General features: G+C 47.0%; 1 protein-coding gene across 1 annotated transcript in view; it reads right to left on the bottom strand.

Annotated features, from left to right (window-relative positions):
• LOC147886035 (malonate--CoA ligase-like) overlaps positions 1-17,080 on the bottom strand; it is a 100,512-nt gene that overhangs the window by 69,071 nt on the left and 14,361 nt on the right. The window contains exon 8 of the mRNA XM_087396482.1: positions 15,422-15,520. Coding sequence (XP_087252608.1) covers positions 15,422-15,520 — 99 coding nt within the window. The remainder of the gene's footprint in view (positions 1-15,421; positions 15,521-17,080) is intronic.

Raw genomic sequence — 17,080 nt, 5'->3', positions numbered from 1 at the left:
GTCGATTTTGATGAGATCTTTTCTCCAGTGGTTAAGATGACCACACTCAGGATTGTACTTGCTTTGGTTGCATGTGAGAATTTGGAATTATGCCAAATGGATGTGAAGACAGCCTTTCTTCACGGTGATCTTCATGAGGAGATCTACATGCAGCAGCCAGAAGGATTTGCAGTCAAAGGCAAGGAGTCACTTGTATGCAAGCTTAAAAAGAGCCTTTACGGGCTGAAACAGGCACCAAGGGAATGGTATAAGAAATTTGATACCTTCATGAAGTCCCAAGGTTTCAGGAGAAGTGATGACGATCACTGCTTATATACCAAAAGGGCTGCAAATGGCAGCCTAATCATTCTCATTTTATATGTGGATGACATGCTTATTGCTGGTAAAGCTCGTAAGGAGCTTGATGACCTTAAGAAAAGATTGCATGAGGCCTTTGATATGAAGGACCTTGGTCATGCAAATCACATACTGGGAATGCGGATACGGAGAGACAGGGGACAGCGTTTGTTGTATTTGTCTCAGACCGAATATATTGGCAAAGTATTGCACAGGTTTCATATGGAGGGGGGGAAGACCCTTAGTTCTCCATTGCCTCCATATGTGAAACTCAGTGCAATGGACAGCCCACACTCAGATGCTGATAGGGCTGAAATGGCCAAGATTCCGTATGCTTCAGCTTGTGGCAGTCTCATGTATGCCATGGTTGCTACCATACCTGATATTGTGTTTGCAGTGGGAGTGGTTAGCAGGTATATGGCAAATCCAGGCAAGAAGCATTGGAATGCAGTGAAAGGTATCATGAGATACTTGAAGGGCACACAGGAGTTGTGCATATGCTTTGGCAAGCGAGATGCAAAGGTGCATGGTTATGTGGATTCAGATTTTGCTGGTCATCCCGATAACCGGAAGTCTACTACCGGTTATGTTTATACATTCACTGGAGGTGTAGTGTCATGGATGTCAAGGATGCAGCAGTGCATAGCCTTGTCTACCACGGAAGCTGAATATATTGCAGCCACAGAGGCATGCAAGGAGGCCTTATGGTTATCTCGGCTAGTGGGAGACTTGGGCATTACAGGTGATATTCCATTGTTGCATTGTGACAGTCAGAGTGCTATTCAGTTGGCACACAATCCTGTCTTTCATACAAAGACAAAGCACATTGATGTGAAGTATCACTTCATCAGGGAGGTAATAGATGATAAGCTGATTCAGCTTGTCAAGATTCACACAGATGATAATCCAGCAGATCTGTTGACAAAAGGCTTGCCTGCAGAGCGGTTAGCACATTGCCGACAGTTGATGGGTATAGGTTGAGCCTCATTTATTTTTACTTGAGGGCATATTGCCTTTAAGTGGGAGGTTGTTGGGGTAAAGGCACTATGGCCACCCAAGTACAGTTAGTACACTTAAGTACAGTTAGTACTTTTATTTGTTAAGTACACTAAGTACGGTGTCCTTAGTGTTGTAACCTTATCCTTTCATATAAAAGGTTGACTGTGTGCTAGGGGAGGTACACACATATGTTTTATCCCCACACTCTTGTGTTTATCCTGCGTGTGTGTCGGTGTGCTCCTTCTCTCCCTCGCCACAGTTGTCTACCCCGAGTCCACTTCGGTTGCAACGTGTGTTTACATCCTCCAATTTCAGTTGTGTCGTTTGCTTTTTTTTTTTTTTTTGTCGTCTTTCCTGGCTTTGTCCCCCATTTCTCTTGGGACTTTTTTTTTTAAAAGGTAGGTCTTAGTGTCCGACCAGGAGCGGGAGCACCGGCTCCCCCCCCATGATTGGAGGCACGCCCAATGCGAGGTGGTGGCGCGGCGGGGTGGAAGCCTAAGGTGGAGAGGCAGCCAGGAGGTGGAGAAGGAGAGGCTAAGGTGGTGAGGAGATTCTTTTTTGTTTTTTTTGGGCTTATTATTATTATTATTATTTTAAGGGGGCTAAGGTGACGAGCAGCGAGGGGCTGAAGCGGGAGCGGGAGGAACAGAGAGGGGAGTGGTTAGGTAGGCTGAGCGTAGGGAGGGGATGGCTAGGTAGGCTTGGCGGAGAGAGAACGTAGGAGAGGAGGCTGAACGGGGCGGGGTAGGCTAAGCAGAGCGGAGGGGTAGGCTGAGCGCAAGGGGCGTAGGGAGGGGAAGTTGAGCATAGGGAGGGGAGGCGTAGAGCGTAGGGGAGGCTGAGCGTAGGCTAAGAGTAGGGAGCGTAGAGGCTCAGCGTAGAGTTGAGCGTAGAGCGTAGGCGTAGAGCGTAGGGGGCGTAGGGCGTAGGCTTAGTATAGAGCGTAGAGCGTAGGCGTAGGCGTAGGTGTAGCATAGAGCGTAGGCATAGGCTTAGCGTAGAGCGTAGGCTTAGCGCAGAGCTAGAGAGCTGTAGGGCATAGGCTTAGCGTAGGCGTAGGCTTAGCGTAGAGCAGTTCAAAGGCTACAAGGGGCAGCGATGGAGTGGGCAGCATAGAGCAAGAGTAGCGATGGAGTGGGCAGCGTAGAGCAGAACCAAGGAATTTCTTGGAATCCTATACATGTCACAACATAGTCTTTTATACAGAGACACATCAGAGTCTAGAGCGCCCACTACCAGTAGTCAACGGATATACATGGGAGTCTGCCTACAGAGATGAGACGAGGGATACAGGAGGGGTTCGAGAGCCAAGAGGAGTTGCAGTCCTTTACAGATCCACACTTTTGGGGGCCATCTCAGTGGAGCAGAGAGATGCACATTCCAGGTTTCTTTGGATCCGGATTCGGCACATTGACAGTCGGGATTTGTTTATTGTTGTTTGCTACTTCCCTCCTGAGACCTCCCACTTTGCCAGAGATATTCAAGGGGAGGATGAGACATCCCCATTTGCTGCTCTTTATCTTATGAGAGAGTTTCAAGCAGAGTCCGAGCAGGATCTGGGTGGACAGACGAGATCATGAGCACTATCGGGGTCAAACAAGGGTCTGGGTGGACAGACGAGATCATGAGCACTATTGGGGTCAAACAAGGGTGTCCATTATCACCTACCTTGTTTGGCCTATACATTGACGAGCTTGAGACAATAATGTAGACACAGGGGGGGTAAGGTTGCTCTCTTACAGGCACGCTGATCCGGATATTGCTTTATGCAGATGACGTGGCTCTCTTGTCTTCCTCAGCAGAGGGGCTCCAGAGACACCTTGACACACTCCAGTCCTTTTGTGAGTCTCATGATTTGAAGGTAACCTGGGCAAAACCAAGGTTATGATCTTAGTTTCCGTGAGCGCGAGATGGAGCTGACACACTTCGCACGGGAGCAGGTCCGCTTTAACCGTGAGCGGAGCCACATCATACAGGAGCAAGATCAAGCCATTGGGGAGCAGGCTGGTCTCATTCAGGGACTCATACAGGATATCCTACAGCTCCGAGAGGAGGTTACAGCCACACACACAGTCCCGGGGCGTACCCCTGTTGTCAAGGCACAAATTGCGAGCATGCAATCCGCTATTGAGGAGACATCCAGATGGGGTGACGTGGCCAAACGGGAACCCACAAGGGTAACCGTTTCGGCTATCCTCATGGAGCAGCAGCAGAGAGCCAGAAAGGCTCTCAACATCAGAGTACGCGGGATCCCACGCACTGAGGCTACACCAATGGCAGATGCGACTGCTTTCGTGGCCGCTACTCTAGGTGTGGCTGAGCACAGGATAGAGAGGGCATGGCGGGTGGGGAGACACCCCAACCAAGACCAACCCCTGATCTTACGGTTCCATGACACTCAGGCACGACTTTCAGCTCTACGACGCAGGGCAGTCCTTCGAGATCAGCTAGCGATCTCCATGGATGAGGACCTCACCCCTCTACAGGTTGAGGAGAGACGCTCTTTGCTACAGCAGCGAGATCAGGTCCCGAAGGAGGGAAAGTGGGCAGTGGTACGAGAGGGACAACTTCTTACAGGCCCCCGTAGGGCACCTACCCTCTCCCCTACATAGGGAAGCGGGGTCTATGAGACTCAGATATCCGAGAACCCAATCCTGCACCATTTGGACTATAATGGTACCTTATAATCAAAACTAGGGAACTTCTCGGAATCCTATACAGGTCACGACATAGTCTTTTATACAGAGACACATCAGAGTCCAGAGCGCCTACTTCCAGTAGTCAGCAGATATACATGGAGTCTACCTACAGAGATGAGACGAGAGATATAGGGGGGAGTTCGAGGTTCACGTGGACTTGCAGTCCTTTTCAGATCCACACTTTTGGGGACCATTTTAGTAGAGCAGAGAGATGCACATTCCAGGTTTCTTTGGATCCGGTTTCGGCACACACACAGTTGGGATTTGTTTGTTGCAGTTCGCTACTTCTCCCTTGAGACCTCCCATTTTGCCAGAGATATCCTGGGTGAGGATGAGACATCTCCATTTGCTGCTCTTTATTAGTCCATCGTTGACTTCTCTAGCCGTAGAGAAGTCCTCCTAATGGGGGACTTCAACGCAAGGATAGGCACCCATCAGGTACCATTCCTCGACTTCAAGGATGATTTCACTCTACTGCCAGACATTGACCTTGAGGAGGCAGGTATGCTACGGGTTTCGACTGACAGACGAGGTCCATTCACATCTTATGGGCAGGCCCTATTAGACCTCGGCAGGATGCATGATCTCATTATCTATAATGGTCTTGACAGATGGCCCGCCTCAGGTGGTTTCACGTGCTTTCCACATGGGGGGGGCTCCAGTGTTGTTGATTACATCATGGGATCCCCTACCTTCACATCTCGCATAACTAACTTCATTGTAGCACCTCTCCCTCCAGGCGCTCATAATACCTATCTTTTCTTTAGCATCTCCAATCCCCTTTGCATAGCACCTTCCACCCCACTGAGTTCTTACTCCACCTATCATGATATACGTTTTGACCGTGATCACTCACCTACTTACTCTAGCCGTCTATACATACTTCTCGCTTACATTGACTTCATACCCCTTTTAGAGGATCGTGCTGCCTTGGTCACCCGCTCACTACACGAGGTTGCCCTTCATGCTTTCCCCCACACCACCCGCTCTACCCGCCCACCACCCCTAGCTGGTACGATGATGAGTGTAAGGCTTTATGCCGCCAGCTCAGATTCAAAACCAAAAACAGTCTTCCGAGCGCACCAGATACGCTACGCGAGTACCGTAGATTGGTACGCGAGTACCGTAGACTGGTACGACTTCGTTCGTCAAAACGAGAAGGAGCTACTGAACATTTTGTTTAGTAACAACTCTAAAGACTTTTGGCGGAGATTTCTAGAAGGACGGTCTCCCTCACCACTCACTGACACTTAGAAGATCTGGTTTGATTATGCACGCACACTTTATGACATCCCAAATTAGCCAGTCCCTAACTTCACACATGCCATGCCCCACATCCTGCACCCTCTTCACTAGAGAAGGGGTAAAAGGATGCCGTAATGAAACTTCATAATGGCCAAGCGAAGGATCATGGGGGCTATGCATTGAGTTCATTGCATATGGGATTAACCTCCTAGCCCCGATCTTAGCAAAGCTCTTTAATGAAGCTGCTTGTTTGGGTTTCCACGCACCTAGACCATTAACACTATCTCACCCATCCACAAGGCAGGGGATTCCATGAGCCCGGAGAGCTACAGGACCATTATGATTGGACATGTCATGTCCAACATTTATGCATCAGTACTTGATTCTAAGGTTAGTAGATTTATAGAGTGTCGAGGACTTAGAGCAGCAAGACAGGCCGGATTCCGGCGTGATCATGGAACCATGGACCACACTCTCACGCTCAGATGTATCATCGAGGAGGCGAGGGCACAGAAGCAGAGGGTTTATTATTGCTTTGTGGATTTCCGCAAGGCATTTGACACGGTTCCGAGAGCCCGCCTCATACGGTGCCTACAGGACTTAGGTTATGACCAGGAGATCATTTGGGCTGTCATGGCACTTTACGAGAGAGTTTCAGGCAGAGTTGGGTGGACAGACGAGATCATGAGCACTATCGGGGTCAAACAAGGGTGTCCTTTATCACCTACCTTGTTTGGCCTCTACATTGACGAGCTTGAGACAGTGATGTAGACACAAGGGGTAGGTTGCTCTCTTGCAGGCACGCGGATCCGGATATTGCTCTACGCAGATGACGTGGCTCTCTTGTCTTCCTCAGCAGAGGGTCTCCAGAGACACCCTGACGCACTACAGTCCTTTTGTGAGTCTCATGATTTGAAGGTCAACCTAGGTAAAACCAAGGTCATGATCTTCAATACATCTCAAGCCATCATGCGCCAGGAACACTTCACATTTGATGGGTCACTTGTTGAGATAGTTTCATCATACACCTTGGGGTTATCTTTTCCGGACCCATATTCACTATGAGACCCGTGATGCAGACACGCTTGAGCAAAGGGTATGCTTCATTGGAGAGGCAGTGCTTCCGCTCGCACTTTCAGGATCCACGTACCAAGGGGTTGCTTTTTTACTCCTTGGTTCGGCCAACGGGGATGTACGGCAGCCCATGTTGGAGACTAGACATGTCGGATACAGAGTGGGCCCCCGTATGGAGCGGCTAGAGGTTCTCATGTTATCAAGGATGATTCGTGGTAAGCCATCCATTCCTTTCCATGAATTTCTATCGAACTCTCTCTGATAATAGTGTATACATGAAACGCCTAAGAGAAAAACCTTGCATTCTAGGTCTCTATGTCGATAACCTTTTGCTTGCATGTAACGGCATCAACCTCCTAGCACAAGTCAAGCTACAACTCTCCCTGGAGTTTCAAATGACCGATAAGGGTCTGGCTCAATATTACCTAGATATAAAAAGCTTGTGTGATCCTGTAAACAGGCTCCAGCAAGTTATTTCAAGGGAAATATGCTCGGGATATTTTTCATCATTTATGCATATTGACCTCGGGTTCCACTTCATCGAGGATGAAGTTGATTGTGGTGAGTTACATATGAAGTACATTCCGAGCTTGAAGATGGCATTAGAAGTGTTGACCAAAACCTCTTCCAAATCCCGTGCACTGGCTCTATTGTGGCACACTTGGTGTTATTGTTACCTAGTACTTAGCCCCAGCGGAGTAGTTCCATGCTTACCATACTTCAAGTTAAGGGGGGTATTGGGTTATCTTGTAATCATTTTGTAACTCCAAGTATTCGCATAATGTTAGCAGTCCAATTAGTTACATATAACAGACTAATTTTGTTGTTATAACTACTCACAATCTTTGTAATCGACCCCTTTAAATGGTATAGTTGTTCGCAATCCCTTATAGGCCGATTGAGGCTTTCGTAATACATACAAGGTTTTCTAGCTTGCTTTACTATCTTTCAATCTTGCATACGCATTACCTCTTGCTCAGCTCTTCCTTCCTTCCGCATTCTATGTTCAATCTTTCGCAATCCTTCACACATTGCATTAGCCATTTCTTCACAATGGCAATGACTCAAGAGGGAGTTGGACCAAATTAAAGAAGGATTGAAGGGGAGGATGTGGCCTAAGAAAACGTTGTCCTTACAGATTGAGATCAAGAGTGGTCCTTAATGCAGTGAGGTGCGGATCTTCCAAACATGGCTGCTAGGAATGCCCCTCAAAACATAAGATATCAAACTCGGTTTCATTTTCCACATTTTGCAAGGTTCATGGACATGATGCTTCCAAGTGTAGGTATCTCAAAGGTTTAGCAAACAGGAACTAGTCGCTGAGATGTTGACATGGGGAGGAGGCAAGAGAAAGGGAATGCTCACCATGCTCATGAATACAGCTTTAAAGGAGGGATTTCCCTCAAAATAACAGCTCAACACAATTGTACCAATCCACAAAGGAGGGGACAGCAAGATGGCAAAGAACTGCAGAACAACCATGGTAAGAAGCCTAATGGCCAAACTATACAGCACCATCATTGAGCAAAACATCAATGGATGGGTGGAGACATGAGGAATTAGGGCACCATCCCAAGTAAGTTTCGCCCCAAGCACTCAACAGTAGATCATTTAGTTGCTATAAGAGGGGCAATTGAGGGAGCCAAGAATAAGGAAAGGGGTTGTCTACTGCTGCTTTGTAGACTTCAAGAAAGCTTTTGACATAGTTCCATGAAACATCTATGGGAGAGACTAGAAAAGCTCAAGTTCCCCAAGTAGTCAAGGAAGCCACATTCTGACTATACGACAGGGTGTGGTTGTTGACTTGCATGCCAGAGTGTCTGAAAACTTGCCTAGCGCATCCTAATGTGCTTGCATGTCCCTCTTTTCCTTTGCAAAGGAGAGAACATCATCTGCTTAAATGAGAAGTAGCAGGGCATATCATGCAACCTGGACTCCATCTCTGGGCATATCATGCAACCTGGACTCCATCTCTGCTATATACTCTCATCCAATCTTCCAGTTCATCAATGAAAAGACCGAAGAGAGTTGGTGAGAGGGGACAACCTTGCTTGACCCCTATGCCAGTACTTCTGGTAACCTTTTATTTTGGATCATGACCCATGTACTAGTGGTTGTGCTAGCAATGGGAGGTTTCAAAGCTCTATATGGCTTCTAAAATAAGTGCACAAAGGCACAGCTATGGAGCAAAGAAATGAGAAAGTACCAGTACAACATGCTTGTGCAAACAATGATCCTCTATGGATGCCCCAACTCGGGCACCCGGGCAGAGCTTATTGGAGAAGAATAGAAACATTAAGTAAACGTTGTCTCATAGGAGAACTAGGATCATGGTACAGACACCCTATCTGATCCTACTTGCTGAGACTGGAATGATACTTCTTGAAGGAGAAGCATTGTAACGATACGTGGTATACCTTAACAAGCTTAAGAAGATGGATGCAAGCAAGATCCCATGCAAAGCAATGGAGGCTACAAAGTTCATTGGACGGTAGAGAGAGAAGGGGGGAAATGGATGGAGTTATGGGGCATAGATTGCTGCTGATATCCTAGGAGATATGAGGGAAATCAAAAACTTGGCCACTTAGAAAATGCTATAGAAAATATAGCAAGACCCGGGGAAATTATCCAATGGATAGATATAAAATGCAAAAATACCTCAAAGAGGATATATCAATGTTCAAATGGCATTTAATCTACAAAATACGGACCAATTGTCCATGACCTAGAGGTGGAAAGGGGCAAGTGGGCAAGACTTAGGATCCCAAGAGATGCAAGAATCTGCAAAATTTCCCCCACGACCTGCACTCGTGGAAGATGGAGGAGAAGGACCTGCCAGGCCTCTATCAGCAGAACTGGAGCTGGGGATTGAGGAGGCATGTGGCTGGAGTGAAGAGGAATCAGGAGCCCTCATCTGCGCCTACACTTTCTCGGTTGTCCTGACTGTGGCAGGAACAGAGTCTGCGGGGAAGAAGTACCTGTAGCCCCCTCGTGGTCAGAAACCAAGGGGTCAGAAACCAAAGTGACTGGGGCTGGTGGATCTAAAGGCCCCTCCTGATGTGGAACCGTAGTGTCTGTGGCTGCAGCAACATCCACCTCTAGAGTCTGGAAGGCGTCTGTCTGAACAGGATCAAAAGTCTCCTCCTGAGGTAAGGGAGCCGCTCTGTAGCTCTCCATCGTGGTACTGGGTGTGCTGCGGGCATTGGGCGCCCTGCTGCCCCTGGTGGTCCTGGGGTGCGCGAAGCAGGGTGCCCTGTTACTCTTGGTGGTCCTGGAGTGCGTGGTACAGGGTGCTGGGGAGGTGCAGTCGTGGTAGTACGTGAAGGAGCCGCACCAGAAGACCTCTTGGGTCTTTTTCTCTTCCTTGGGCAGTCTCTAGCAAAGTGCCCAAGGGTCCTGCAAATCCTGTACTGGTCCTGTCTACCTGAAATCTTGACTCTCTGTCGACAGAGAGAGCCGTCTGGACGCTGAAGCATAATGTGGTCATCTGAGATGTTAGGGTCAGAGACAATGACCCTAACACGAGGCACCCCTTCTGCACTAACTGCCTCTGCCGAGGAAGAAGGCATGCCAGGAAGGGAGGGGATCTTAGTGACCACTCCGAATGTGGCTCCGATAGTGGCAAGCAGTCGATGGTAGACCTGAGGAAGACAAGGAAATCTAATGAACAGTGATGTGACCTGCCTGTCCTCCTCGACCGGATCGAAGCCCAAGGTGTAGGGTAAAAGAAAGATCCTCCTCGAACCCAAAGCCAGGGGATTAGCTTTGAGAACAAGGGCTGTGGACTCATGGGAGTCGAAAACCACTTGGAAGAATCCACGTCCCAAAAGTCGAATATCCCTGAGGTGTGGGGCGAGGTCTCCTAGTAACGCCGCCAGCATCCAGTCTCTAGCCTGTGATCTGGAAGGGTGTGACCCAAAGATGCGGGCGAAAAGTGATGTGGAGCCCTCTAATTCCACATCTTTCTTGAGCTGCTGCAACTCGTCTTCTGAAAAAATGACGGTTCTCGCGGCCGGTGGAAGTGGACGGAGATTGGCTGAATGGGGATCCATTCGCCAATCAATGTGAAAAGGCTGATTCCAACACTGAAAAAGCTCCGTCCGTGAAACTACTGCCCAGGACGCCCTGAACGCGGGTGCAGGAAGAAGAAGAAAGAGAGGGTAGGAGAGAGGGGAAGGGAAGGAGAGGATAGACTGAAGGGGGAGACGGAGGTAGGCTGAGGGGGAGGCATGGGGAGCTGAGTTAGGAAGGAAGGGGGAGGGAAGGGAGAGGGAGGAGGGGGTTTTTTTTTTTTAACTCTTTTTTTTTTTTTTTTTGGGTCTCCTTGGGGGGGGGATAGGAGGGAGGGAAAGGGAGGGCGGGGGAGAGGAAGGAGGGGGAGGGGGAGAGGAAAGGAGGGCGGGTTAGGAGGGAGGGAAAGGGAGGGTGGGGGAGAGGAAAGGATGGGGGAGGGGGAGAGGGAGGGGGAGAGGGAGGGCGAGGGAGGGGGGCGGGGGAGGAGAAGGGGACGGGGGGGCTGGCGGGGGAGAGGGAGGGCGGAGGAGAAGGGGGCAGCGGGGAGGGGGGCAGCAGGGGGGGGAGAGGGATGATGGGGGAGGGGGCGGGGGCGGGGGAGGAGAAGGGGGGTGGGGGGGCTGACGGGTGGGGGAGAGGTAGGGCGGGGAGGGAGAGGTAGGGGCAGCAGGGAGGGAGAGGTAGGGGGCAGCGGGGTGATTCATGGGTCATTTGAAGTGACTTCAACAAGGTGAAGTTGCCTTCTGATAAGAAGGGAGGTAGAGAGGGTGGCATTCCCTCTCTAGAGAGTGCAGCCCGGGATGCCTTCCTTTTTTTAGTTCAGTTGGGCAGAGATGTTTGGTTTGATGATTCCTTTCACACTCAGCCACAGTCACTTTTGTATTTGTGGTCTAACAGAAGAATGCAGATGCCTATTCATGCACGCATTCATAGATTTTAGTTGATGATTGGGCACTGGTGGATAGAGGTGTCTCCGTATGACTTGCTCCAACGGTTTTCTTCTCAAATCATTTTTCAGTGACTTTGACGGTTTTTGAGCCCCACTTGAGAGGATGCTCTGCCAGTCTCAGGATTCTAGATGCCTTTTATGCATAGGAGGATCTTACAGAGGCAGTGGTTCTCTTTCTGATACTAGTGATTTTTATTTGTGGTAGTGGCTCTCTTTCTGATACTAGTGATTTTTATCGTTCGATCGCAATACCAACAAACGTGAGATTCTCAGAAAGGAGGCTGGTATTCGCCAACAGTTGGCAGCCCTATAGAGGGAGGAGTAGAAACGTCCTACTGATGCTTGGATTTAGGAGCGCCTTGCTACATCAACAAGGGCTATCCAATAGATACTGTCAGACCAAAGAGCAGAGTATGCCTTTCACACATGAGAGTCATTTTGGACTCACATGGGTGGTAGAGTCAATAAATACTTTTTCTCTACTTTGGGCCCAAGACATAGTAGAGAGAGTATTTCGTAGTTGATTGACTCAAATGGGATTTCGCAGTCACATCCTAATGCTGTCTTACGTATAGCTTCCCTACTCTCAGCAGATCCTGATACAATGGCTAGAGATGATGCCAGATATGCTATATCGCAATGTATTCCTGTGCCAATGAAACCAAATATGCGAGTCTTACTTGATGCACCCTTCACCAATACGAAATTTAGGACTGCACTCTTTGCTCTTCATAAGGTCAAGTGCCCGGGTTCACATGGGCTTACACCCTCCTTTTTAATTGCTTTTTGGGATAAGATTGGGGACCATGTTACCTCAGCCCTGTAGGGCATATGAGACTCTAAAGTTATGCCTGATTCACTTATAGAGACATCTTATTTCAAAGGGCGATTGTAGAAACCTGGTGTCACAATGGATGCCAATCCCTCTCTTGGGCACCTACTATAAAAATTATGGCTAAAGCAATCACCTTGCGTTTGCAGCCCAATCTTCCATAGCTTATCCATGATACATAGACGGGCTTTGTGCATGGCAGAACCATCTTTGATAATATATTCTCGTTTTTGGAAGCTTCAAGTGGGGCCATAAAGAGTAGCTAGAGGTTCGCCATTCTACTCTTGGATTTTGAGAAAGCATATGATAGATTAGATTGGGACTTTTTGGAAGGCACCCTTCTTCGTTTTGGATTTTCAAATGCATGGATTAGAGGGGTTTCCTCTCTATACAAATCAGCCCACAACCACATGCTTATCAAAGGAGTAAGGGGAGAGAAATTTCAGATTTCCAAGACAAGGAAGAGCTTAGACAGTGAGTTGGCGGATGACACTGCAGTTTTCTTGGATGCCACTCCTTAGACTCACATCTTTCAGGGCAGCCTTGGATTTGTTTTGTATTGCAGCAGGTGCACAAATTAATTGGAATAAATCCAATGGCTTTGGATTAGTGATGAGGACACCCCAGATTGAGGTGTTCGCATTGGTTTCACTTGACTTCAAAGGGTTGTCACTGTCAAATACTTGGGATGCTAGGTCGGTATGGGTATCTCTCCATCACAGCAGTTTACTCCCGTTTTGGAGAGTATCAGGAGAAAGCTCCTTTTTTTAAGCTCAGCCAAACTTGACCTTGCTTTCAGAGTGGTGGTTGTTAGCTAGGTTCAATTCTCTTGTTGGTGCCAGTCTAGTGATTGCATCACTTTGCTTAAGAGGCCTACAAGGAATCTTCTTTGGAGTGGACTAAACGGCACAGGAGATGCTTTAGCTAGGGTGGCTTGGGAGACCTTGATACTTCCCACGTGGAAAGGTGGTCTCAATATCATGGATCAAAATTTGCAGTGCAGGGCCTTGCTTTGCAAAACTGTGGTAAGGGGACTTATGCTTGGGCAAGAGCCATCAGGGAGAGATTTACATCTCCCTCCTCTCCTCTTATGGTTGTTATCCTGAAAGTTTGTGCCAGTTTCAGGAATACTCTTCAGAGAATTCGTCTATCCTCTGTAGAAGAGATTGACAGACATCCCATCATGTGAATGATAGCATACTTGATGAGTATGGCAGACCACTCGGCACTTCTCATTATATGCAGTGGTCTAAATGGGATAGAGACCCTGCCTCCTCTATGGGATCTTGGTAAGCTTTCATAAAACTTCTAGAGGATCATAAATTGCAATTTGTAAGTCACCTCGGAGGAAGTACAAGTGGAATTTAGCAAATTCATGCAACCATACCCATGCATTGGGTTGACGTAGAGATGAGTCTTGTCTGTTGCTCTACTTGGATGGGGGCTTTCATGGGAACAAGTATTCCAATTCAGGTCATGCACTATGACAGGCTGATGAGGATGCCTTGGTTTTCGATGTTCAAATAGGAGGCACGCTGTCTAGATCTACACAAGATATTCTCTTGGGAGTTCCATTTCAGCCTGTCACAATCTTAGGTTATGTGGAGCATGGCTCGAATTCACAATGGCACTAGGACCAAGACTCGCTTCTTCTCTCTTTGGGCTCCTGGAGGATTTGGCTCTATGGAGGAGTCCCCATGAAGCTTTTATAGTAGGACCCTCGGAGAGTGGGAGTGGATTGATGCAAGGCAGTGAGAGAAGAGCATTCCCTTCTTTTGTTACACTGTTAGTAACCCCAGGAGATTTCAGCTTAATTGTAGAGGCTGGAGGGCCTCCAAAGCTCCTCATTGGGAGAATTATCAGATTTCTACTGATTCGTAGAAAGTTTTTTGGAGGAGACTCCGGAAATCCCTCAGGAATAGAAAAATCACCCTTTTCTTTTGGCTGTCTTTTCATGGAGGGATTGCAATGAACTTATGGAGGTCCAGGTCCGGGACAGACTCCACTTGTCCTAGTTGCCGTTGTATTGTGGAGAGTATTCAGCATTGCCTATGGGATTGCAGATAGGCGAGGATCGTATGGAAGGGAATTGCTAGGATTTTCAGCGCATTTGCTCCTTTCCCCTTCTTTACGACTTGGGCTTGGTAGACTGGCTCTCTCTTTCGGGGCCTCAGGTCTTCTATGAGAGACACAACTCTTATTGGTCTCTCTATACGACTACATTTAGTTGAGTCGTGCTCTTTGGATGATGTTCCCTTTTCACACTTCAGGCCCATGCATGCTTCTGTGGATTCTTCTTGGAAGATGTTGGTGACTATTTTTGCATGGCATCTCTAGAAAAGAAGAGAATAACTTTTTTTAATGTCAGCCCACAAGGCAGGATCCTCACGGGGTCATCAAATGTTGATCCTCAGGATCAAACTCAAGACACCCACAACGCACATCTAAAGAGCCAGATGCACAGAGGCCTTGGATGGATCCCAAGTCCACCCTTCTCACAATTTGGCCATTATTTGGACGAATACTATTCATATGTTGATGCCTATTTGGACAAGCATGCAAGGGACCACATGAGCAACAAGTGCTCCTACAGTGTCGAGCCTATGCACACATCATGGAAAAAATAGCGGCACTCTTGACAAGCCATGGGACCAGTATTCTAATGACTCAAAAGCAATGAGAGACCGTGCTAGAACATCTCAAGGTGTGGAAGAGCATGGTCTCTCGAAGTGTGGAATTGTGGTATTTTATTCCTTGAAAACAATGCATTTTACCTTCATTATCATAAAGTACAGCATAAAATTGATACATCTTCCCCTTCATTGGCTTTCTTGCCTTATGATAGTGGTTTGTCTTTGATAGCCCTTTTTGTTTATCTATCTATTTGAACTGATTTTGTTTAGATTGTCAGGTGTTCCCAACAAAACTTTTAAAAACTGATATATTTGCTACTAAATGCTTGAACAATACCTAATTTCATTGCTAACTATGATTTAAGTGTGGATCCATGAAGTAGAAAGGACTCATCTTTGGCCCCAATAACATCTCTTCCATGACTATTGTTCCACATTGCTCGTTTGTAACCTCCCCTCCTTTTGACAAAGCGCTTAAGTTCAGCCTCAAATCTAAAATCTAACTTCACCTCTTTATTTGGGACATATACATATATGCTATTATTCTTTAGAATTCCCAAAATTAAGCCTGCGTTCTTTGTATACCTTGATGAAAAAATTGAAAAACAAAGGAAGAGGAGAGAGGTCTTAAGCTTCAAACCATAAGCCGCAACTGCTGAGCTGAAAATGTTGCCTGTTTTTGCATTTGCTGGTCCATACAATGATAGGCTTGTAGCAACTTTGCATACATTGTTGGAACCTAATGCTCACATGGAAAAGAGCAATTCATAAGTTTTTAAAGAAACTGAAATATGCAAAGAACCAATGTACACTAAGCATGACCTAAATTTTCCATCAAAAGCCATTCACATTACACAAACTCAAAAATCAGCTTATTTACTTTCTCCAAAAGAGATTCCCATGTTAAGTCACACAAAAGCAGTCTATTGAGCTAGCATTTACAGCTTTTCAAAACAAATTTACAGATATTTGTGAATGCATGTGTATGTCTATTCTTTCACTATACAGTTAGAAATGCCCGGAGGTTTCAGCTCAGCAGTAGAGGTTGGAGACCCTCCAGAGCGCCTCATTGGGATAGTTTTCAGATTTTCGCAGTTGTGCGAAAAAACTTTTGGCATAGGCTCTGAAAATCCCTTAGGAATAGAAAGATCACTCTTTTCTTTTGGCTTTCTATTCATGGAGGGATTGCAGTGAACCTGTGGAGATCCAGGTTCGGGGCTGACCCTACTTGTCCTCATTGTCACATTGCAGTTGAGTCAGTACAGCATTGCCTTTGGGAGTGCAGACAGGCGAGGACGATCTGGAAAGGTGTTGCTAGGATTTTCGGTATCTTTCATACAGCACCTTTCTATATGACCTGGGGTTCAATGGCTTGGCTATCTCTTACTGGCCCTCGGGTGTTTTTCGAGGGACATGATCCAGATCCAGCTCTCATTGTACGGCGACACTCATTGGAGTCTTGTTCCCTCCAGGATGTTCCCTTCACTCCCTTCAAAGTTGCTCATGCCTTAGTAGCACGTCGTGGGAGATTCTGGCTAGCATTGCAGCTTGGCATATTTGGAGAGCCAGGTGTATAGAGGCGATGGAGGGTATTCAGGTTCACCCTTCCCAGGTTATGGCCAGTATTTGGACTGACACAGTACACACTCTGATGGCCATATGGGCGAGCATGCAAAGATCCTCTAGAGCAGCTACTCCCAGGAGAGTTATTTTTTCCAGAGTTTGGAGAGGATCTCCTTTCTTCTCTGAGTCTCCCTCAGGGTTGAGGTGGCATTTTCAGCCTCCGCCTTGGTTTTTTATTAGCTCATTTTGAGCTGTTTTTTTTCCTAATGCATTGCATGATGTACTCCTGCACTTGAGCTTGCTCTCGCGGTTTTCATTCATACTTAATGAAGTAATTTTCTTGAACATGTGTATGTCTATTTACACGTGCATGTATGTACACATATGTCTCTGTACATCTGCACATCTGAATCTATGTAATTATCTGTAATCTCTATCTATATTACTTACAAACACAAAGTAAGGATATAGAAGAGAAAAACACATGAATCAAGAAATGTGCCTACACACATTGGCACTAGCACAAGCATGGTGCATGCACATGCATGCAATTGTGCACAAATGCATATTCATTAGGACTTATTAAAAAAATGAGCAAATCATCAACAAGTGTCTACATTACTACAATTTTGAAAATTATAAACCAAGAATTAGGAGTCTGTTGCAACATCAACAAAGATCCACTCCCACATGCACATGAGAAGTGCAGACTCGTGCATATGATAAAAAATTAGGA

This window comes from Dipteris shenzhenensis, chromosome 25 (genome assembly GCF_047967505.1).
Source record: "Dipteris shenzhenensis isolate YYH24624 ecotype China chromosome 25, Dip_SZ_1.0, whole genome shotgun sequence".
Taxonomy (NCBI): Eukaryota; Viridiplantae; Streptophyta; class Polypodiopsida; order Gleicheniales; family Dipteridaceae; genus Dipteris; species Dipteris shenzhenensis.
Note: the sequence above shows the minus strand (reverse complement) of the source record. Positions and strands in the feature narration are given on the sequence as shown.